The 22,097-nt window shown below is 43.4% G+C and overlaps 1 protein-coding gene across 1 annotated transcript in view; it reads right to left on the bottom strand.

The window, feature by feature from the left end:
- The window catches only part of LOC134408347 (IgGFc-binding protein-like), a 41,470-nt gene that overhangs the window by 7,382 nt on the left and 11,991 nt on the right, over positions 1–22,097 (bottom strand). The window contains exons 6-13 of the mRNA XM_063140601.1: positions 20,632–21,199; positions 17,566–18,164; positions 15,452–16,031; positions 13,933–14,090; positions 12,555–12,696; positions 11,272–11,600; positions 1,948–2,521; positions 943–1,538 (exon numbers count right to left, since the gene is read on the bottom strand). Of these exons, the coding sequence (XP_062996671.1) occupies positions 943–1,538; positions 1,948–2,521; positions 11,272–11,600; positions 12,555–12,696; positions 13,933–14,090; positions 15,452–16,031; positions 17,566–18,164; positions 20,632–21,199 (3,546 nt within the window). The remainder of the gene's footprint in view (positions 1–942; positions 1,539–1,947; positions 2,522–11,271; positions 11,601–12,554; positions 12,697–13,932; positions 14,091–15,451; positions 16,032–17,565; positions 18,165–20,631; positions 21,200–22,097) is intronic.

Below are 22,097 nucleotides of genomic sequence, written 5' to 3'. Positions count from 1 at the left end.
ATCAAAACAAAGGTCACCAACTCAGGGAAGACAATAACAGAAAATAGATTAACACCCTGACTGAGGTTGCAATCCAAAACACAATAAATAAGGAGTAAGCCACAAAACACAGTGAGACTTAGTCCAAAGTAAATATGCCTATTGGGCTCAGATCCTTGCAGTAGAATAGTTGAGTAGTTGAATGTTGGTGGGATCCTATGAGTAGTTGAGTGTTGGTCAGTTGTAAAGATTCAATTCCCAGAACACTGAACCAAATTATTGTAGCCAGAGTGCCAGACTAGGGCTGGGGAGACCCAGATTCAAATCCTCACTCAGTGATGTAACTCAGTAGGTGAGGGCAGTCACATTCTGTCTGCCTCACTTACCTCACAGGGTTGTTGTGAGGATAAAAATGGGGAGGGGAACCAGGTATACCACCTTGAGCACCTTGGAAGAAAGAAGGAAAGGGAAGGAACCTCTCGTGCAAGCACTGAGTCATTACTGACTCTTGGAGGGACACCAGCTTTCGCTGACGTTTTCTTGGCAGGCCTTATAGCGGGGTGGTTTGCCGTCGCCTTCCCCAGCCGTTATTACCTTTCCCCCAGCTAACTGGGTACTCATTTTACCGACCTCGGGAGGATGGAAAGCTGAGTCGACCCGAGCCGGCTGCCTGAAACCAGCTTCCGCTGGGATCAAACTCAGACCATGGGGAGAGTTTCAAGGCAGGATGTAAATCAAATAAATAAATAAAGGAAGTATTCAAAAGTGGGAAAATAGATGTTTTTAAAAGGGAGTGAAAGAAAGCAAAAACAAGATTTCAATATTATTGCATTATTTAAATCACATACACATGGAGAAACGCAGGTCTGTGGATACCATAGGAAAAAGGTGTACCATGGTCATTAAAAGGCTGTTTTTAGATCATCCCACTACCACTAGCAGCCGAGCAATTGACATCTCTACCTGTATTGTGTGAGGATACTTCTGGCAAATTGTAATGGTCCTATTATAGACTTCCAGGGTAATCACAGAAGAGAACGGCATTGTCTTATTGCCTTGGCTGTTCTGGATCTTGATGGTGAATGGAGTGAGAGAAGGATCCTTGGAGCAGAGCCCAACCAGCTGGTAGATGCAAGTGCCGGTAAAATCATATCTCTTCCCATCAAAGGTGGTATAGTGATGGTCCCCAGTTGCTGCACAAGTGGTATATTTTCTGGGGTGACAGTCCCGTATCCCATCAACCGTGATGCATTGTTCGCTAGCCTTGCAGCGGGCTGGCTGGCACTCCACTACGCCCAGCTGGGGATCACACCGGCAACGAGAGGTGCATTTCTCATCAGCCCAGAACTGCTGGTTGGGCTTATAGTAGAGGCCATTGTGGGCGCAGCCACAGCTCCCCACTGGGACGCATTTGTCAGAGCTGAGCACATAGCCTTTGTCGCATTGGCAGGTCTCCACGCAGGGCTTTTTGCAAGTCGATGGAGCAGATCGGTTGGAGCAGGTGGCTGGGCAGGCATTTCCGCAGGCCTCATAGTGGCTGTTCTCAGGACAGGGCAAAGCTGGGGGGAGACAGAGTGGCAAAGCCTTTACAGCAAATAAAGTACTGACTTGGCATCAAGTGCTGGTGCATCATTTAATGCTAGGACTTTGGGAAGACCAAACATCTGCTCCCTTTGGGTGTCCAATTTCCACCGCCTCTCCCATGTCCCTGCTATTCCTAGTGGCTACCTGCACCACAGTCTTGGCTGCCATTGGCCTTTATGATACACCTAAAGTATAACTTTAAGTATAATCATGATTTCTAAATTTGCATCTATACCTTTAAATTATATCATTTATATGGGGGGAGATTGATGATCTTTTTTGTCCTGCTTTTCGAGGTGATGCATGTCCCCTTTTGTGGCAATTCATAAGTAACCACCCTAATGCTGACTCCCACTCCATCCCATGTTGCCGACCTGTACTCACCACAGCCGCTCCGCTGCCTCCAGTCCCGGATGATCACGCCTTCTTTGTGGCAGTTGCTAGCATAAGCATCCAATGCTTGGCACAGTGTATTTTTGGCACCCCCATTGAGACAGACATCGTAGATGCACCTGTCGAAGAAACCATTGGGGCTTAACTTGCGATGACATTCACGGAAGGGCCCCCCATCCAATTTGGAGATCAGCCCACAGAATTCTTCGCTTCCAAAGAGCTGCCGTTTGCTCTCTTCACATCTAGGGCAGCTCCCGTGGCAGACGTCCCAGCAGAAGGGGTCACGGTCCTGCACTTTCCAGCTTCCAGCCCACTCCACCACAGTAGTGGCCTTTTTCCCGGTGGAGGTCACCATGTCATCGTCCGGGTTTTGGTTGAAATTCCCACAGAAGCCACAGACAGCGCCATAGTAGCTGCTGGGCAGGGTGATGACCAGCAGCTGGCTCCAATCGAAGGACACTTGCAGGCCAAAGTCCGTTTCCAGCACGGCTTTCAGGCCGCTCTGGAATATCTGCATTTTCCCATCCTTCAGAGTCACTGGCAAGCTAGTGAGGACACCGTTTAGCTAGAAACAGGGGGACAGAATCATAAATGTATCTCTTTCTGCAAAAGGACATAAGAACATGAGAAGAGCCCTGCTGGATCAGACCAAGGGTCCATCTAGTCATAGAATCATAGAATCATAGAATAGCAGAGTTGGAAGGGGCCTACAAGGCCATCGAGTCCAACCCACTGCTCAATGCAGGAATCCACCCTAAAGCATCCCTGACAGATGCTTGTCCAGCTGCCTCTGTCCAGCACTCTGTTCACACAGTGGCCAATCAGCTGTCAGCCAGGGAACCACAGCATCCTCCCTTAGCTTGCCCAGGTAGGAGCTAGAGACTGTGTTGTGTTACTGCCCATGAATCATGTTGTGAAGCCAGCTCCTGCTTCTCTAAAGGAGGGGCTCAGAACCTCTGTCTGGAGGATGAAATCTGGCCCTCTGGGGTTGCCGAGACAGCCATGCCCAGTTCCTCTGGCCTCACCCTTTTCCCCTGACCACTGATTGTTTGATAGACTCCTAGCTATTGTGCAGTATTTTTTTCCAGAGGAGGCTGGTGACTCCGACATTGGTGAGGTGGTAAATCCGCTCCAGGTTTCAGGCAGAACTCTAAATGAACTATCCAAGATGTGGGAGCACCTTGGATAGCTCTTTTAGAGTTCTGACTGAAATGCAGAGTGGATTTGTTGGCCCACGGACATCAGAGCCTCTCATCTGGCAAAAGTCCTGGTCATAAGAATGTGCACCATTTCCAGTCCAGCTAGGCTAGGGTTGAGCAACTTTGGGGGAGAGGGTGTCCGAGGGCTGTACTTCTGCTGTTGCTGCATTGCTAAATTTGGTGATGCAGCAGTTGCAAAAAAAAAAAGGAACTGAAAAAGGACAAATTCAGCTTCTTGTCTTTGGCAGCATGGTGGCAACAACAGGGGATATAGTTGGGATGGAGGGGGGCTGCATTCGCCCATGTGCAGTGTGTTGCCCACTCCCGGGTTAAGTCTTGTACTAAGTGATTTGATGCAGCACTATATGCTTTAATGATTTGCAGACTGAGTTATTGGGTGACTTAAAAGTGCAACAAACAAACAAGGAAGCAAGGGTGGTGTTGGTAACTTAACACAGTGTTAAGTGAGCCTTTGACAAAAAAAATCATAATGCTTGCCATGTTGGGTTTGTATTAATTTTTATTTGTGTTTGCTCTCTTAAATAGAGCCCAGTTAAGTTAGGGTTAACTGTAGGGTAGAAAGTGTGAATGGTGAGAGAAAGGTGCGTGTGTGTGTGAGTGTGAGTGTGTAGAGAGAGTTTATATACGGGGAAAGCAGGCAGGCAGGCAGATAGGAGATAGGATTTTGGAGCTAAGGCCTTAGGGATTGGTGAAGCTACATCTAGTTAGTGGCAAGGTAAAACCAAGAGCTGAGTGATGAATTATAAGATATAACACCTCTTGGACTGAATAAATATTAATTTGTTTGTTTTTAAAATATAAAATCCTTTGTGTTGTTCATCTTTTTGTGCTTCCAATAGTGAACATATTTCCTAGGTACTTCTCCTGTTTGGATAAAGGGAACCTGGAGAGGATCTACACTACTGCTTTTGAAGCCCTTTAAAGTAGGGGTGTGCACGGACCCCCCGCTCCGCTTCACTTGCAGATCCGCCATTTTCCGGATCAGGCCACTCCGCCCCGCCCCCGCTCCACCCACTTCCGCTCCGCTCCGCTCGGAGCTCCGGATCCGGATCCGGAGCTCCGTTTTCCCCCCCCATAGGCTTGCATTGAAAGCTAAAAAATTATACAACTTTTTTTCTGTTCAAGTTAGAAACCTCACATTTGGCACCATGACACCTCATGGGTGTATACACACGCACGCCAAGTTTCAAAGCAATCCCATCATCCCCTGATTTTTGGGGAATTTTTGAAAATCGGGCACCCCATTCACACCCCTTTCCATAGCTCCGTCAATTTGCACGTTAGAAACCTCAAACACGCCACCATGAAAGCTTATCCAGGGATACATACGCACGCCGAGACTCAAGGCAGTCCCATCATCCCCTGATTTTTGGGGAATTTATGAAAATCCAACACCCCTTTCCATAGCTCCGTCAATTTTGCACGTTAAAAAAAAACCTCAAACTCACCACCATGACAGCTTATCCAGGGATACATACGCACGCCGAGACTCAAGGCAGTCCCATCATCCCCTGTTTTTTGGCGGGGCTTAAACCTGCAAAATTTGGAACTTCCAAAACTCCAAGTGAGCGCAGGAAGGACTTCTCCCCTGAGTCAAAGCCACACACACACAACATCCCTGCGAGGTGGGCAGGGGAGGAGGGAGGGAAGGCAGGCAGGCATGCAGCTGGCATTTCTGGGGGCATAAGGAAGTGAGCCAAGGATAAGCCAGTAATGCATATAAAATGGAATAAATCAATCAATAAACAAAGGAGGGGTGGAATTAAAAGCAGCAGTGTTGCTCAATAAACAGCAAGAAGAATTTTTTTAAAAAGGCTATATCTGTCTTTTACCAGCAATAGGGGGACATGCCCGGGGGAGGGGGAAGCAGCTGCCAGTTCAACTCAAGACAGCCACCAACAGCTCTGAGATTAAGAAGTAAACGCTCACTTTAACTCATAACAGGCATTGCTCCACCACTAAGAAGTAAACGCTCACTTCGACTCATAATAGGCATTGCTCCACCGTTTTACTCTCTTTGGAAGGCTCTAATGGCCTTCCAGTGCAGGAGAGAGTGGGGGCACGTCCACGATGAGATGCCCTAGGGGAGCTCATCCCCTTGCACCACATCTTTTCAGTTGTTCCCCAAAGTTAGGGTGGGTAGCAGTGCTGTGTTTCTATCTCTTATTCTTGGCTTAGTATATGATTTCAGGTTGTGTTTGTGCATTTGGTGGGACTACTGTTTTAAAAAACACTGGGAAAAGCCCGTTCAGATGAAGAAAGAGAAGTTTCCCAGAATCCCAAGTTACCCGTTTTGCCTATGCCCTCCTCTAACTTTGGGATCATGTGATCATGACCGGGAGCTGACTCTGCCCCTCAGCCCTTTGAAAAAGGTATTTTTCCCGCCGATTTTTTAAAAACTTCTAGCGCGCGACCCGCACGACGCAGAAAGTTGAGAGTAGTCTCAAAATGACCCCCATCCATGACTCTCTGTGCACAAGAATTTTCAGAACGATAGCTTAAAAACCAACCCAGTTATGCCCGAGTCTTTCCCTCAATGCAATCCTATGGGCGAAAAGCCGAAAACGCCGTTTGAGCTGTGCGGTTGACCCGATTTTCAAAAAAATATAGCACGCGACCCACATGATGCAGAGAGGTGAGAGTGGTCTCAAAATGACCCCCATCCACGACTCTCTGAGCACAAGAATTTCCAGAACGATAGCTTCAAAAAGAACGTAGTTATCCGCGATTATTTGCCGCAATGCAATCCTATGGCGAAATGTTTTCAAGATGGCGACCGGAGCGCTCCGCCTGAACTAGGAGCTCCGAAAAATGGTCGCTTCTCTTCGCCTTGCTTCTAGGGGTCCGCGGTCCGCTCCTACTCCGCCTCTGGGTAAGGCGGAGCAGGCCAATCTGCTACTGCTTCTACGCTCCTAATCGGAGCGGATCACACCCCTAGTAGGAAACCATTGTTAGCCCAGTACACTAATACAAAGTGCACATGCTGACAAACCTGTATCAGAAGATGGGCTGAAATGTTTTTAAAGTAGCTCTGCCTGCCTCGTGGAGATCAAGAGCAGTTACCGTTTAAAGACAGTGCCTTTCCATGGGGAGCAGGCTGTACAAGAAAGGAAAACTATGTCCTTCAACCTAGGAAAATGCTTTTTGTTTGTTTGTTAAATCTCTTCTATTTGCATTTTGTGGGTTGTTGGGCATCTTTCATTCCATAATCCGTCCATTGGCAGAGTCAGAATTTTTTTTAGAGGTGTGTGCATTAGTGCTAATGTGCTCATGAGAACCCCAAGATCCTCCAACCGGAGCTTGGTGGTTCAGAAAGGCACACATAGAACTGAGAAACAAGGTACCTCTGACCACATGCTCAGCCCAGGCATTTGTTTTCAGTAACAAAACTGAAGCTTGCACATGAATCTTTTCATATGTAAGTAGGGTGACCATATGAAAAGGAGGACAGGGCTCCTGTATCTTTAACAGTTGCATAGAAAAGAGAATTTCAGCAGGTGTCATTTGTATATATGGAGAACCTTGTAAAATTCCCTCATCATCACACTGCAAGAGCTATACTAGAATGACCAGATTTGAAAGAGGGCACAACACCTGCAGTTTTAACTGTTGTGATGAAGAGGAAATTCCACCAGGTTCCCCATATATTCAAATAACACCTACTGAAATTCCCTTTTCAATACAACTGTTGAAGATGCAGGGGTCCTGTCCTCCTTTCCATATGGTCACCCTAGGCTGTCTCATCACCAGTGTGGAAGCAAAAGCTTTTCTATGTGGCATGGGAGAGGGTGCCATCTTGTCATTCAACTGAGGCAGCTACATGGCTTGACCCAGCCCTGCTCTTGCATTGAACACTCACTTGTTTTTAATTAATTAATCTGATTTACTCAGTCCATGGATTATCTTGCTTTTCAGCCAACAAGCCTTCAAAAACAGGTTATTCTTCGTATGCTGGCTGTAGGAAGTTCTTCAGATATATGAAACCATAAATACTACAATTCCCATCAATCTTCAGCATTGTTTATGGTGGCTAGTGTTGATAGGAGTTGCAGTCCAATGAGATCTGGAGGACCAGAGGTTTCCCACCTCTGTATTATAGGCAACACTACAAGTTGTACACAAGCTGTTGATGGAAGAAGGTCTCCGAGGAGTTTAGGACAGTCACCACTCTGAGAGGTTGCCTTGAAAGCTTCAGATATCTTAATATGCTCTCTGACTGTCCAGATAAACAAACACTGGCAGAAGGAATCTGAGGGCAGGTTAAATGTCTGTCCACCCGGACAGACAATGGAATGGCGTGACATGAGCATGAGAAAATGGAGTTGCATTTGGTGTCAGCTATCAAGGAAAGCTACCGTTTAAAGCTAAAAGTCTGCTAAAAGTCTGCTAAAAGTCCTTTAAAAGTCTGCTAAAAGTCTGCTAAAAGTCTGCTAAAAGTCTGCTAAAAGTCCTTTAAAAGTCTGCTAAAAGTCCTTTAAAAGTCCTTTAAAAGTCTGCTAAAAGTCTGCTAAAAGTCCTTTAAAAGTCCTTTAAAAGTCCTCTAAAAGTCCTTTAAAAGTCTGCTAAAAGTCCTTTAAAAGTCTGCTAAAAGTCTGCTAAAAGTCCTTTAAAAGTCTGCTAAAAGTCCTTTAAAAGTCTGCTAAAAGTCTGCTAAAAGTCCTTTAAAAGTCTGCTAAAAGTCTGCTAAAAGTCCTTTAAAAGTCTGCTAAAAGTCCTTTAAAAGTCTGCTAATTTATTTCTTTGGGATCCTTGAGGAAAGACCATAGAACTTAGCAGTAGAGCAGACTTTGCATGCAGAAAGTCCCAGGTTCAATCCCCAGGGTCTTAATTTTGCAGGTAATGTGAAAGACCTGGGTCTGAAACCTTGGAGAGCCACTGCCAGCTGAAATAAAGACAACACTGAGAGCTCCTCACACCAGCGATTTATCACACACTCACCATGCCTGGAATGCAGTTTTGCAGCCCAGTACTCACATGACATCATCCCTGTCCTGCACTGATTTCATCTCAAAACGCAGCAGAGGAGGATGCGAGAAGGACTGAACACGTCTCTTCCCTCTGGCTGCCCGTTCCCACCTTTGTTTTAATTTTATAAGCTCAATCTGCGGAGTGCCACAGGTTTATATAATTAAAAATAAAAATGGGGGGGTAGAGGAGGACACGAGAGGGAGTCGAGACTGAGCAGTGTCTCCTTCCTCTGGTTGCCTGTTCCTCTCCACCCATCCGCATTTATTTTTATTATTTGTTTCTGAAGAGCTCTGTAGATAGAGATCATAAAATTAAAAAGGGGGGAGGAATGGCACTGTTCCTCCCCCCTCCTGGTATTTTTTAAAATTAGATGCACGGGGGCACCTCCACTGCCAAAAAAGTTAGGGTAAGTGTCTGGGTTTGCTCCCAGAAGTCCTCTAAAAGTCTGCTAAAAGTCTGCTAAAAGTCCTTTAAAAGTCTGCTAAAAGTCCTTTAAAAGTCTGTTAAAAGTCCTTTAAAAGTCCTTTAAAAGTCTGCTAAAAGTCTGCTAAAAGTCCTTTAAAAGTCTGCTAAAAGTCTGTTAAAAGTCCTTTAAAAGTCTGCTAAAAGTCTGTTAAAAGTCTGCTAAAAGTCTGTTAAAAGTCCTTTAAAAGTCTGCTAAAAGTCTGCTAAAAGTCTGCTAAAAGTCCTTTAAAAGTCTGCTAAAAGTCCTTTAAAAGTCTGCTAAAAGTCTGCTAAAAGTCTGCTAAAAGTCCTTTAAAAGTCTGCTAAAAGTCCTTTAAAAGTCCTTTAAAAGTCTGCTAAAAGTCTGCTAAAAGTCCTTTAAAAGTCCTTTAAAAGTCCTCTAAAAGTCCTTTAAAAGTCTGCTAAAAGTCCTTTAAAAGTCTGCTAAAAGTCTGCTAAAAGTCCTTTAAAAGTCTGCTAAAAGTCCTTTAAAAGTCTGCTAAAAGTCTGCTAAAAGTCCTTTAAAAGTCTGCTAAAAGTCTGCTAAAAGTCCTTTAAAAGTCTGCTAAAAGTCCTTTAAAAGTCTGCTAATTTATTTCTTTGGGATCCTTGAGGAAAGACCATAGAACTTAGCAGTAGAGCAGACTTTGCATGCAGAAAGTCCCAGGTTCAATCCCCAGGGTCTTAATTTTGCAGGTAATGTGAAAGACCTGGGTCTGAAACCTTGGAGAGCCACTGCCAGCTGAAATAAAGACAACACTGAGAGCTCCTCACACCAGCGATTTATCACACACTCACCATGCCTGGAATGCAGTTTTGCAGCCCAGTACTCACATGACATCATCCCTGTCCTGCACTGATTTCATCTCAAAACGCAGCAGAGGAGGATGCGAGAAGGACTGAACACGTCTCTTCCCTCTGGCTGCCCGTTCCCACCTTTGTTTTAATTTTATAAGCTCAATCTGCGGAGTGCCACAGGTTTATATAATTAAAAATAAAAATGGGGGGGTAGAGGAGGACACGAGAGGGAGTCGAGACTGAGCAGTGTCTCCTTCCTCTGGTTGCCTGTTCCTCTCCACCCATCCGCATTTATTTTTATTATTTGTTTCTGAAGAGCTCTGTAGATAGAGATCATAAAATTAAAAAGGGGGGAGGAATGGCACTGTTCCTCCCCCCTCCTGGTATTTTTTAAAATTAGATGCACGGGGGCACCTCCACTGCCAAAAAAGTTAGGGTAAGTGTCTGGGTTTGCTCCCAGAAGTCCTCTAAAAGTCTGCTAAAAGTCTGCTAAAAGTCCTTTAAAAGTCTGCTAAAAGTCCTTTAAAAGTCTGTTAAAAGTCCTTTAAAAGTCCTTTAAAAGTCTGCTAAAAGTCTGCTAAAAGTCCTTTAAAAGTCTGCTAAAAGTCTGTTAAAAGTCCTTTAAAAGTCTGCTAAAAGTCTGTTAAAAGTCTGCTAAAAGTCTGTTAAAAGTCCTTTAAAAGTCTGCTAAAAGTCTGCTAAAAGTCCTTTAAAAGTCTGCTAAAAGTCCTTTAAAAGTCCTTTAAAAGTCTGCTAAAAGTCTGCTAAAAGTCCTTTAAAAGTCTGCTAAAAGTCTGTTAAAAGTCCTTTAAAAGTCTGCTAAAAGTCTGCTAATAGTCTGCTAAAAGTCCTTTAAAAGTCTGCTAAAAGTCTGTTAAAAGTCTGTTAAAAGTCCTTTAAAAGTCTGCTAAAAGTCCTTTAAAAGTCCTTTAAAAGTCCTTTAAAAGTCTGCTAAAAGTCCTTTAAAAGTCCTTTAAAAGTCTGCTAAAAGTCTGCTAAAAGTCCTTTAAAAGTCTGCTAAAAGTCTGTTAAAAGTCCTTTAAAAGTCTGCTAAAAGTCTGTTAAAAGTCTGCTAAAAGTCTGTTAAAAGTCCTTTAAAAGTCTGCTAAAAGTCCTTTAAAAGTCTGCTAAAAGTCTGTTAAAAGTCCTTTAAAAGTCTGCTAAAAGTCTGTTAAAAGTCTGTTAAAAGTCCTTTAAAAGTCTGCTAAAAGTCTGCTAAAAGTCCTTTAAAAGTCTGCTAAAAGTCCTTTAAAAGTCTGCTAAAAGTCCTTTAAAAGTCCTTTAAAAGTCTGCTAAAAGTCCTTTAAAAGTCCTTTAAAAGTCTGCTAAAAGTCTGTTAAAAGTCCTTTAAAAGTCTGCTAAAAGTCTGTTAAAAGTCCTTTAAAAGTCTGCTAAAAGTCCTTTAAAAGTCTGCTAAAAGTCCTTTAAAAGTCTGCTAAAAGTCTGCTAAAAGTCTACTGTTATAAAGCACTTTAAAGCAGTAGTGTAGATCCCCCCCAATTGGGCATATTGGGTATCTCTGTTGCCTAGTGAATATAGGGCTGAAGCTTGTGGGTCCGTGAGGATAGCTGACCCAAAGTGGAGGCAGACGGACCTGAGGGCAGGTTGCATCACAGAGCCCCTTTGCAAGTAAGTACTCAGCAAGTAAGTACTCAGTGCTTTAGACCAACCCAACCAACTAAATGCTCAAGAGCTTGGGTCCAAATTTAGTCATATTCAGAGTATACCCATTGATATTGAAGGGACTTCAATTAGTCATGACTACCTTAATTCCCATTGATTTCAATGGGTCTATTTTAAGTAGGATGACTAAATTGCATCCATCCAAGGTCTCTTCTCTATGCCCTGAAGCTGTGCTGTGGAGGCATCCTTGCAAAGAACTCACCCGGATTTTACCATCTTCCTTCCTGTAGATGGAGATGTTTTGCCCATACACATAGATAGTGATTACTCTCAGGTAGGAAATGTCCTGGCTAGCCCGGTTTTCATTCTTCTCATCCACCGTGAATGGCTCCAGGGTGGTGTCACTGCCACAATACTTGGCAATTGTGTAGGTGCAGGTGCCCTGGAAGTCAAAGTCCAGGCCATCGAAGGTGTGGTAATGGGGTTCTCCCCAACCCCAGCAGGTCTCGCTGTAATTCGGGACACACTTCGCTACTCCGTCCTGTACTTTACATGTTTCTTTGGTCCGACATGTCAACTTTTTGCAAAGATCTGCAGGAAGACATTGCGATGGATTGAACAGAGCAGTAACACTCCTGCATGGGAGGCCTTTGTCAAAGGAGACACCCAAGATCTTGGTACTCATACAAGAGGTCTCTGCATCATTACATGTTCATTGAATATATGTGGCCATAAAAAGAATGGGGACAGTACAAACTAGTGCTGAACCAAATAGTTTGTTTCTGTTGTAAAAAGTGAAAAGAACATTGAGGAATCCCACCTCCTAGTATTTTTCAAGGGCCAAGAATAATTCTTAACATTTTCAACCTCTGGAGGAGGCGTACCTAAATAAATTGCTGAGAAGCTTGTGTGCACTTTTTTTTTTTATAATAAACGGGTGTGCTTCCTCCTGCAGTGACACAGCACCAAATGATATAGCATTCTTTTAGAGGCATTGTGAGTCAGGGCCATTGCTAGGCCTGGGCCCATGTGGCGCCAGCCCCAAATATCTTTCACAGGGCCCCAAAGCTCTGGGGTTCCATTAGTGCTAACAGAAGAGTCTTTTTCCCCCTCGGGGGTAATTTTCAAGGGGGATTGCAGCAGCTGTATGGGGAGGCCTAAATCCCCCCCTTGCAACATGCTGCAATCCCAACCCAACCCCAATAATATGATCTGGGGCAGATTGCAAATTAACCAAATAATTTATTCTTGCTTGAGATTATTTGAATGAGAAATTGTTTGGCTTTGCTGCCTTACATTAATTATAATCATCATAATTATTTCTACTTTTGCATATTGCATGAATGTGCATACTATACACACACACATACACACACACACACACACAGATTTTATGTAGATTTGTGTCCTACAGTCCTGGGCCCCAAAACCTAATTGCTTGGCAAGGTCCCTCCCCACTAAAAGAAAAAAAATGGCAGCCCCTCCAGCCACTTTTTTGCAGAATGAACATGCAGAGAATTGAGATCCACACTTCCGGTCAGTCACCTTTATTGACGCAGGTCATGATCCCATCCTGGACTTTGCAGGTCTCACTAGCAGTGCAGCTGTGGGACTGGCAGGTGACTCCCTGGCCTGGCTTGCATGTGCAGAGTTGCTGGCATTCATTCAGCAGGGCCATTTCATTGGGCTGCAAGGGCATTTGCCAAGAGAAAGCAAACCTTTAAATGACTTATCACCACAATCTTAATGAGCCAACACATGGAGGCCAGATTGATGAACGTAAGCCTGGCAATTTGATTCCTAAACTATCTGCTCTAACCATGATATTGCTTTAGTCCAGACGTGTTGAACCTTAGCCCCAAGGACCAAATCTAGCCTGCCTGGAGTTCCAATCTGGCCCTCCAGAATTCCCCAGATAGCCATGCCTCCTTCCCTTGGCCCCGCCCCTTTCCCTTAAATGCTGATCATTTATTTATGCATTGATGGATCTGTGACACATAAGAAACATTGATGAATTGGTCAATTATTACATTTATGCCTTGCCTTTTTTTCCTCATCTTGGAGGGAATCCAAGGGAACCTTCTCCTCTCCATTTTAACCTCACAATAATCCTGTAAGGTAGGTTAGGCTGAGAGTCAGCACCTTCTGTCCCAAAGTCACTCAGTGAGCTGCATGGCCAAGTGGGAACTAGAATCTGGCTCTACCAAGTCTCAGTCCAACACTCTATCCACTACACCACACTGATGGTTTCCTGGCCCTTGAGAAGTTTTTCCTCCATTCTCAAAGGTTGATTTCTTTTTCTCCTATGGCAGACTGGGAACCCACCAAATGATTGGTGGTTGAGGGATGGCATGGGGCCATGGGAAAGGGGAAGGCCTTCTCAGAACACATGAAGGGACACATTTGGCCCTTGTTTTGGAGGTTCTGTACCCTGATTTTAGGGAATGGATGCAGAAAGTCCAATTCCTGGTATAACTAGTTTAATGTAGTAGAAGGACAAAACCTCATATATGTGCTGGATTGGGGCAGACAAAACTGGTCTAGATAGAACAAAGGTGTAACTCAATGGACAGTATCCAACTGTATCTTTCCAATAGTGCAAATAACTTTGCACTAGTTGAAACTAGGTTCTGAACTACGGCACAAGAGAAAAATCTAACAAAAGTTACATTTGCGCAAGCACGGTTGTGGAAGCATTGTACAACCCATTGTGCATAGCTCTTATGCAATCCATTGCACAATCCTATAATAGGTGACTACCTGTGCAGTGGAAAAATGCAACAGAGCTATGCTAGCGTTATTTGAGTTTGCAAAATGACACTGTTAGATTCTGCCCAGCACTTTACATATCTCCCAATTGCCCTGAAGTTATTCAAGGCACCTTATAATAGCTTCCATTCCAAAAACAGCCACAGTTCTTCACTGTGACACAGCCAAGACCATCGAAGAAGTAGCCATCATTGCACTGACATCCTTCTGTGCAAGTCTCGGGGCATGTTCTGGAGTCAGTAATCCCAGCACAGTCAGCGGAGCAGAGATCTGCACAGACTTCATAGTGGCTGTTGGGAGGGCAGCTCAGAGCTAGAGGAAAGAAAGAAATGTTAGAAAAGGTAAATGATTTGAGGGCAAAGATCACCTGCACCTGCATTCTTGGAACCCAATTTCTTCCATGGGGACAAGTAAAATGAATGCTATGGGCAACTTTGGCTGCAAAGAGACTGATCCTGTAGAACTAGAAGGAGAGTGATGTCCATTTCAGTTACTAAGTGGTAACTTGCTAAGCTTAAAGCACTAAGAAGAGATTTACTGTAGGATCTGGAGAACTTCCAGATGAGGCTTTTTTAGGACACCATCACCCTGCCTCATTCATTTACCAGAGTAGGGTGGCACGACATCATCAACTTCCACTTGTAAGCCTGCTTTGCTTTCCCACCACTTCTTCCATCTTTTTCCTTACCACAGAATATCCTTCTCAAAAAATCCAGACAAAATTCCTGCACAAGAACCTCTGATGGGTAGCTCTAGGAGTCCTTCATCTGGAAGCACCCCTGAACTGCATATAAATACATGAGCTCCTTTGGAACAATCAACCTATTGACTATGGACTGTGAAGCAAGATTCATAGCTAGTGATGGGTCAACCTAACTCAAGTGATTCCATTATTTCCTTGAATAATAATGACTCATCCATGTAAGTTCTGATGAGAGTTCTCCCTTAAAATGAACTCTCGTTCCATGTTTAAAAAAGTGTTTGTGCATCTTGGAAGCTGTAGTTGGGAAACCCATAGTGTGGCCTGAGCCATATTATATACCTCCTTCCTGATTGTTTGTCTTCACATGCCCTGCCTTGTGATGTTTACCACACCACTGCTTCTAACCATATATGTAGGAGAGAAGAAGATGGACCTGCATAGGAGTCCTCCTCCTCCTCCTCCTCCTCGTCCTCCTCCTCCTCCTCTTCATAGTGCCAGTGCTGCAATAATGTTGAGGGAAGCAGCAATGGGTGCTCTGGATCATTCAAGGATTACACCAACCAACTCAACATGTATACAGAAATGTCATTGCTTAGATACCGATTGCACATGCTTGGAAGCTCACAATCAATTCTGAACTTAATCACAAAGTCGTAAAATATAGTTCCAGGCTCCTTAAAAATGTGAGCATTGCAAACAGGCAAAGTTTGACCGGTGTTCTGAATGATTATGAAATTTGGCAGCATCACTCCTCAGAAGGTAAGCTATACTCAACTCTTCTTCTCCTTCTCTTCTTTCCTTTTCTCAATTCTTTGCTGATTCTTTCTCCTCCCCCAAAATCGATACTGATTCTTTTCTCTATTTTACTACTTGGGGGGGGGGGGGGGGGAATACAGCCACAAACTCTGTGTGTGTGTGTGTTTAAAAAACTGAACCATATCGACCTGGAATTCAGCATTCTGTTACTCACGGCAGAAGGATGGATTCCTCCAGGGCTGGATGGTGATCTTGGCTTCTTGACAGGCTGACACATAGCTCTGGATACTCTGGCACAAGACCTCACTGTCCCCATTGCCCAGGCAGAGATCATAGATGCAGTTATTAAAGTACATACTGGGATCCACTTTGCTGTGGCAAGCTCTGAAGGGACTATCAGAGGCAGTGAGGATCCCACAGTAGTTGCTCTGTTTGAAAATGCCCCTCTTCCTTTCCTCACAGACTGGGCAGCTCTTTCCAGAGCACCCATCTGAGCAGGATCTATCTTCCCCAGGAACCGAAACCTTCCAGGCAGCGCCAAATGCAGCCACATCAGTAGTCACCTGGCCACTGGGAAGGAGGAACTCGTCATCTTTCTGCCCATTGTAGTTCCCACAGAGGCCTCGCACCTGGCCCTTGTAAGTGCTTGGAATGGTGACGGTGACATGGTAAACCAGATCGTAGCTCACAATGAGACCATAGTCAGTTTGTATCAGAACTTTAGTGCCCCGCTGATCAGCTCTGAGATGTCCATCAGAAAGGACAATGGGAAGAGACAGGAACACTCCATTCACCTGGAAGAAGAAGAAGAAGAAGAAGAAGAAGAAGAAGAAGAAGAAGAAGAAGAAGAAGAAGAAGAAGAAGATCAGACATCACAAAACTGCCCTCAATGATCTTTCGTCCCTGTCTCTACTACAGTAATAGGCCCAGTTTGTGTAACTGTTCTTGACATACCGGAGTCAACCCAAGTTGATATTTTCAAAGGATCTGCATATAGAGGACCACCATGAGAATGGTTGAACATTTGCCCAGCTTATGAGTCAACAGATCTAAGACACTGGAATCCAGTAAAATTTAGTGCAATTTGCAAGTCTCAAGAGTGGGGAGCAAGATCCCAGAAATCTTGAATTGACTGTATGCAGAACTGGGCAGGAAGGATAGGTAGGTAATGTCAGACCCTGGACTTAATGACCCAATAAACAGAAATGTATATTACTTCAGTTGTGAAGCACACAGCTAACATTTATCTTTTCCATCCCTCCTACTGCCATGCCCTGCTTTACAGCTGGTTCTCCATTCCTGTTGGGTTAGGGAAGAAAGAAAGAGAGTGAGAGAGAGAGAGAGAGAGAGAGAGAGAGAGAGAGAGAGAGAGAGGGAGGGAGGGAGGAAGGAAGGGAGGAAGGAAGGAAGGAAGGAAGGAAGGAAGGAAGGAAGGAAGGAAGGAAGGAAGGAAGGAAGGAAGGGCAGGGCCTGCCAACATTGATCAAAAGAAACATCATGTCTTGTTTTGTGGTTTAAAGCCATTTAAATCAAGCCACCCACATTACTGCAAGTATAAAATGCAGTTTGCTTTTCCTGCCCTACTGTTAAATATGTTTCATTGGGAAGAAACCCCATTTTGTCATAAAAAGATAACACATGTTTTAATATAAAAATAATAAAATGAGCTCAGCTGAGTGCCACCTGACTATAAAATGCATTTACAAATACAAAGAAAGGGTGCTTCAGTGAGCAGCATCAGTCCCAGGGGCTGACAGCTGTTTGCCAGTGCCACCATCACCTGCTGGGGCCCCATAAGCTACAGGCACCAGACCTCTGCCCAGAGGTCCAGCGTAAGGTGCAACACCACCTCTAGAAGAGCCTGTTGGAAAGTGGATCCTTGGACACAGATACATCCATTGTGCTGACAGTGATGAGCGAGATAAACCAATGGTCTGACAATACAAGGCAGCTTCCTTTGTTCCAACTCAAAGCAAATCCATCTTTGATCTTCTGGCAAGAAAATAGGTACAGAAGGCCTATGCTGATGTAAGACTAGAGCAGGCTGGAGGCAGCCCATGGGGTCTCGCTATCTCGTCTGCCCCCTGCACAGCAATTAGGCTTTTAAAAAGCTGTCCTAGCCTGCTCATGTGAACTTTTTAAAGCCAAAGTGCTGCTGGCAATGGGTCTAAGCACTGTCTCTCTGCCCAGACTACCTTAGAATGCTGTTGTGAAATAAATAGCAGACATAGAGGAGGATCATGTATGATGCTTTGAGCATCTTGAAGCCAGGGTGAGATGACAACACAATAAATAAATAAATTGCCTTGGGAACATGAAGATACCCACCTTGACCATTCCCTTTTTGTTTTGCAGCATGGTCAGAGTGAAGCCATAGGCTTCCACAGACACCATCTTAGTGACGGAGACTTTTCTGCCATTCCAGGGCCGATTTTTCTGCATGACAGTAAAAGGAGCCAGGTTCCTATTGCCTGTGTTGGCAGCCTCAGCAAGGATGTAGGTGCAGGTGCCTTGGAAGTCAAAGCGGAATCCATCAAAGGAGATGTAATGCGGATCGCCATAGGCAGTGCAAGTGGCCGAACCAATCGCGTGGCATTTTCGGGTGCCGTCCAGTACCCTGCACGCCTTGTCGGGGCCACAGGAGATTTCCTTGCAGGCCACGGCTCCGCCGGGCTGGCACGCACACTCCACATTGCAATTGCTGGTTGGGTAGAAGGTTTGCCCGGCCATGTAGTACTGCCCTTGGAACATGCAGCCGCACTGAGACATGGGGATGCAGCGGTCACCGCTGAGCACAAAGCCTTCATTGCAGATGCACCCTTCGGTGCAGTGCTCTGAGCAACGCAGAGGCAAGTAGAGGCTGCTGCATGTCTGTTGACAGCTCCTGGCACAGAGTTCATAGTGACTGTTTGGGGGACAGACTGGCTCTGGAAAAGAAAACACCATTCCCATCATTTACATTTCACTTTGTGGGCTTCCTTGGTTTTGATCAAGGGCAGGCCACCTTTTGGGGCACATTCAGCAAATTTGTGAAACTGTCCTGGGCCCAACCACAAACGACCGTCATCGGAGGCACGGCAAAGGATAAGAGCCTTGCTCAAAGGCCTGAGTGAGTAGAAGGCAGAGGTGGGTTCTGAGTAGTGCTGTGCTGAAAATTTCCATTTTTCCATTTTTGGCATTTCATGAGTGGGGGTCAAGGTGAAAGGAAAATTCAGCCAAAAGAAACTGGGAGAGGGGGGAATTTCAAGTAATTTTCTCCTTGATGAGGAGGATAGGATTTCCACTTGCTTTTTAAAGTGTAGGTGGTGGCTGAGGGAACTTCTTTCTATTTATTTGTGGGGGGAGTTAAAAAACTCCCTGAGCAGGCAAGATAAGAGCTTTCTTTCTAAAGCTCCAAATGTCCCATTTGTTCTTGCTTGCAATAGCCCTGGACTCTTTGCAAAGGTTCTGTAGTCCAGGAGTTCTTCCTGAATGCCTACTGAAGAAGGTGAAGTCACATAGTCTCCTGGGAGTTCAGAAAGAGCTGTCAAGTTCTCTGTAAAGAGTCCCATGCTGGGATGTTTAAGTACAAAAAAGAAGAAGAAGAAGAAGATCCTTCAGCCACCTCCCAAAGGTATGTGCAAACCCTGTTCCCCTCCGCAAGGAAAAAATCTCCAAAATTCTCACCTCCCTGCAAAAGAGGCGGGGGGGAGCCTCTTTCTCAGGAAGAGAAAAAAATCCCCCCAAATAGGGGTCAAGAATTGGCACAGCACTAGTTCTGAGACCCAGCTCACTAAACATCTCCTTTAAGTCCATTGTTTTCAGCACCAACAGAAATGCAACTTGTAGTGATCCAAGCTGCCGTAATAAGAAAATATATTATTATTATTTTAAAAAAGTGAGAGGGATAGAGCATCTTGGTGCACCCCAAGGAAAGTGTCAGTGGGGGGATTAATATCCGTGGGTACCACATTGCTACCCCTTGTGCAAATTCATCTCCTGTTTTTGAAACATTAAAATATGGGAATCTAATAAGCCAAATTATTTTTGGAAGATAATTTTTTCCCTGGAAAAATGTGTGAGATTTTCCTTTTCTATCCTCCCCACATCCCCTAGAATAAAACAGCAACTTCGCAGAATTTTCTCCAAATATTTTCCACCATTTTGTGTGTGTCAGCAGCCACTTCCCTTCCCAGAATGCTCCAGGACCATGCTTAATCCAGGGCATTACAGAAGTCACAAAATAGTCACCTAGAAATAGTTTCTGCTTACAAACAGGGTGAAGAATTTAAAGAGGCCATTTGTGCACAGTTCTAGAAACGACGTTTGTTTTTATCTTTCGGAATTCTTTCCCAAGTGCCAAAGCCTGGCAGATGGCACTCGTGTTTCTCATCACCTGAGATCCTTCTAACTATGCTAGGCATAGGCGTTGTGCAAGGGGTGTGCCAGGTGTGCCCAGGCACACCCTAATGATTTCTCAAGCAATAAGCACCTAATTGAGGGGGGGCATTTCTCTTCATTCCCCCCCCACCTGCAGTGGCCTTCCTGCAGTCAGGCAAGCCAAATGCAGAGTAGGGCATCAGTGTCTATGAGTTTAATAAATAAATGAATAAAAATAATGTCCTTTATGACTGAGTATTCCATAAATGTTCACCGTGTGTGTGTGTACACACACACACGGTGAACATTTATGGAATGTGTATATATATTTATATATAAATAATTATATATTAAATATATATATTATAATAAATATATAATATAATAAATATAATATACATATAATAAATATATTATATATATATATATATATATATATACATGAAATTATATAATATATAATTTATATTATATATATACATAATATTATATTTATATATATTATTTATATATAAATAATTATATATTAAATATATATTATAATAAATATATAATATAATAAATATAATATACATTTAATAAATATATATTATATATTTATATTATATATATACATGAAATTATATAATATATAATTTATATTATATATATATATACATAATATTATATTTATATATATTATTTATATATAAATAATTATGTATTAAATATATATATTATAATAAATATATAATATAATAAATATAATATACATATCATATATATATATATATATATATATATATATATATATTATTTATTATATGTATATATATGAAATTATATAATTTATTATATAATATATAATTTATTATATATATATATATATATATATATATATATATATTATTCCCTAATGAAATATGCTGCATACACCTATGATGCCAGGCTTTGAATCAGGGCCTTAGTGCATGTAAAGCCTCTTCTCTACCACTAACACATCACTATCTCTACCTTTTCCCCAACGGAAGGTGAAGCAAATGTAGTCATACTTACTCCAAAGTATGTGGACTGTCCAGGAATAGATGGTCACCTGCACGGCTTGACAGGTTGAGGCATAAGCAGCAATGACATGCCCCAACACAGCTTGCTGGCCATTGTAGATGCAGTAGTCATATGTGCAGTCCATGAAGAACACCTCCGGGTCGATTTTGCCATGGCACTCCCTGAATGGGCCGTTCTTGTCCACAAGGAGTCCGCATTCTACACGGCTGCCACGTTGACGCTGGGCAATTCTTTCCAAGTCTGAACACACCTTTGGATTGAGCTCTCCACATCCTGGAGAGTCTGTCACCTTCCAGTGACGGCCCAGGGCTGTAGGATCTGAGGCTGGCATGGACCCTCCAGCTGTCAAGTCATCTTGTTTGTCTCCATTGAAGTTGCCGCAGAGACCACTGAGGGCACCTCTGTAGGTTGTAGGCACAGTGACCGTGACATGGCTTTGCCAGTTAAAGGTGACCGTGAGGCTGAAATCGGTTTGGATCACAACATCCCATCCCTTTCGGTAGATGCGGATTTGGTCCAGGCCCATCATGTATGGCAGGTTGGTCAGCAAGCCATTCACCTGGGAGCAGAGATAGATTAGAAGGAGTGAGTAGGAACCCTCCAGCCTGTAATCCGGCTCAATGGCTATAGGGATAGTGGAGGAATCCAGTTGGACAGTAGAGTTCAATGACCTTTTGTCAGCTCAGCCCACCCCCTTGGACTCCATTCCACATCAATCCACAGCATGTGGGCCAGCTGGCAGATTTTCCATAATTTTCTTGATTTGCATAACTAGATGTTTGCGCCAACTGTGGCACAATTTGTGCAAAATTCAGCTGTGATTTGCACTATTGGCACATATTAGACAAATTGCACTTGCAATTTGTGTAAATGTCTATTTATGCAATTTTTTAAAAAAACAACTAGAACATTTCCTGGGATTTCTGCAGGCCCTCAAAGGGCCTGATTTCCCAGTGGAGGAAAAATAAATGGCGATAAAACTTCCAAAATGAACATTTAGAGGATTTTGTTTTTAAAACTACATTTCTAGGTTTGCTTTTGAAACTTGACTTCACTGGAAACTTTTCTTCCCCTTAAAGCTGAGCTGCACTATCTTGTGCTTTTCTACAGAATGAAGCCCCACAAATTTCAAATGACACATGCTTCCAGGTAAATGCATACAGGATTGTATCCATATGGTTAAATACTTATTAGGGCATAAATACTTATTATATTTTTATTCCACTCAATTGCAGAAGCTCTTTAGGCACTTCACAAAAGAAAACTTAAAGACATAAAATACAATAACATAGTAAAACTTAATAAGAAAACCTTAAGTTTAAATCAGAATGAATCCAAAGTAAAAACCAGGATAAAAAGAAAAAAGAAGAGCCAGCAGCAGTTTTATAACTGAATTTTGAAACCAGAAGGACTAACATACAGGTCTGCTTCTGAATGGACATGATAAATCATGTTAA

The sequence above is a fragment of the Elgaria multicarinata genome, chromosome 13 (assembly GCF_023053635.1).
Source record: "Elgaria multicarinata webbii isolate HBS135686 ecotype San Diego chromosome 13, rElgMul1.1.pri, whole genome shotgun sequence".
In the NCBI taxonomy this organism is placed as follows: Eukaryota; Metazoa; Chordata; class Lepidosauria; order Squamata; family Anguidae; genus Elgaria; species Elgaria multicarinata.
Note: the sequence above shows the minus strand (reverse complement) of the source record. Positions and strands in the feature narration are given on the sequence as shown.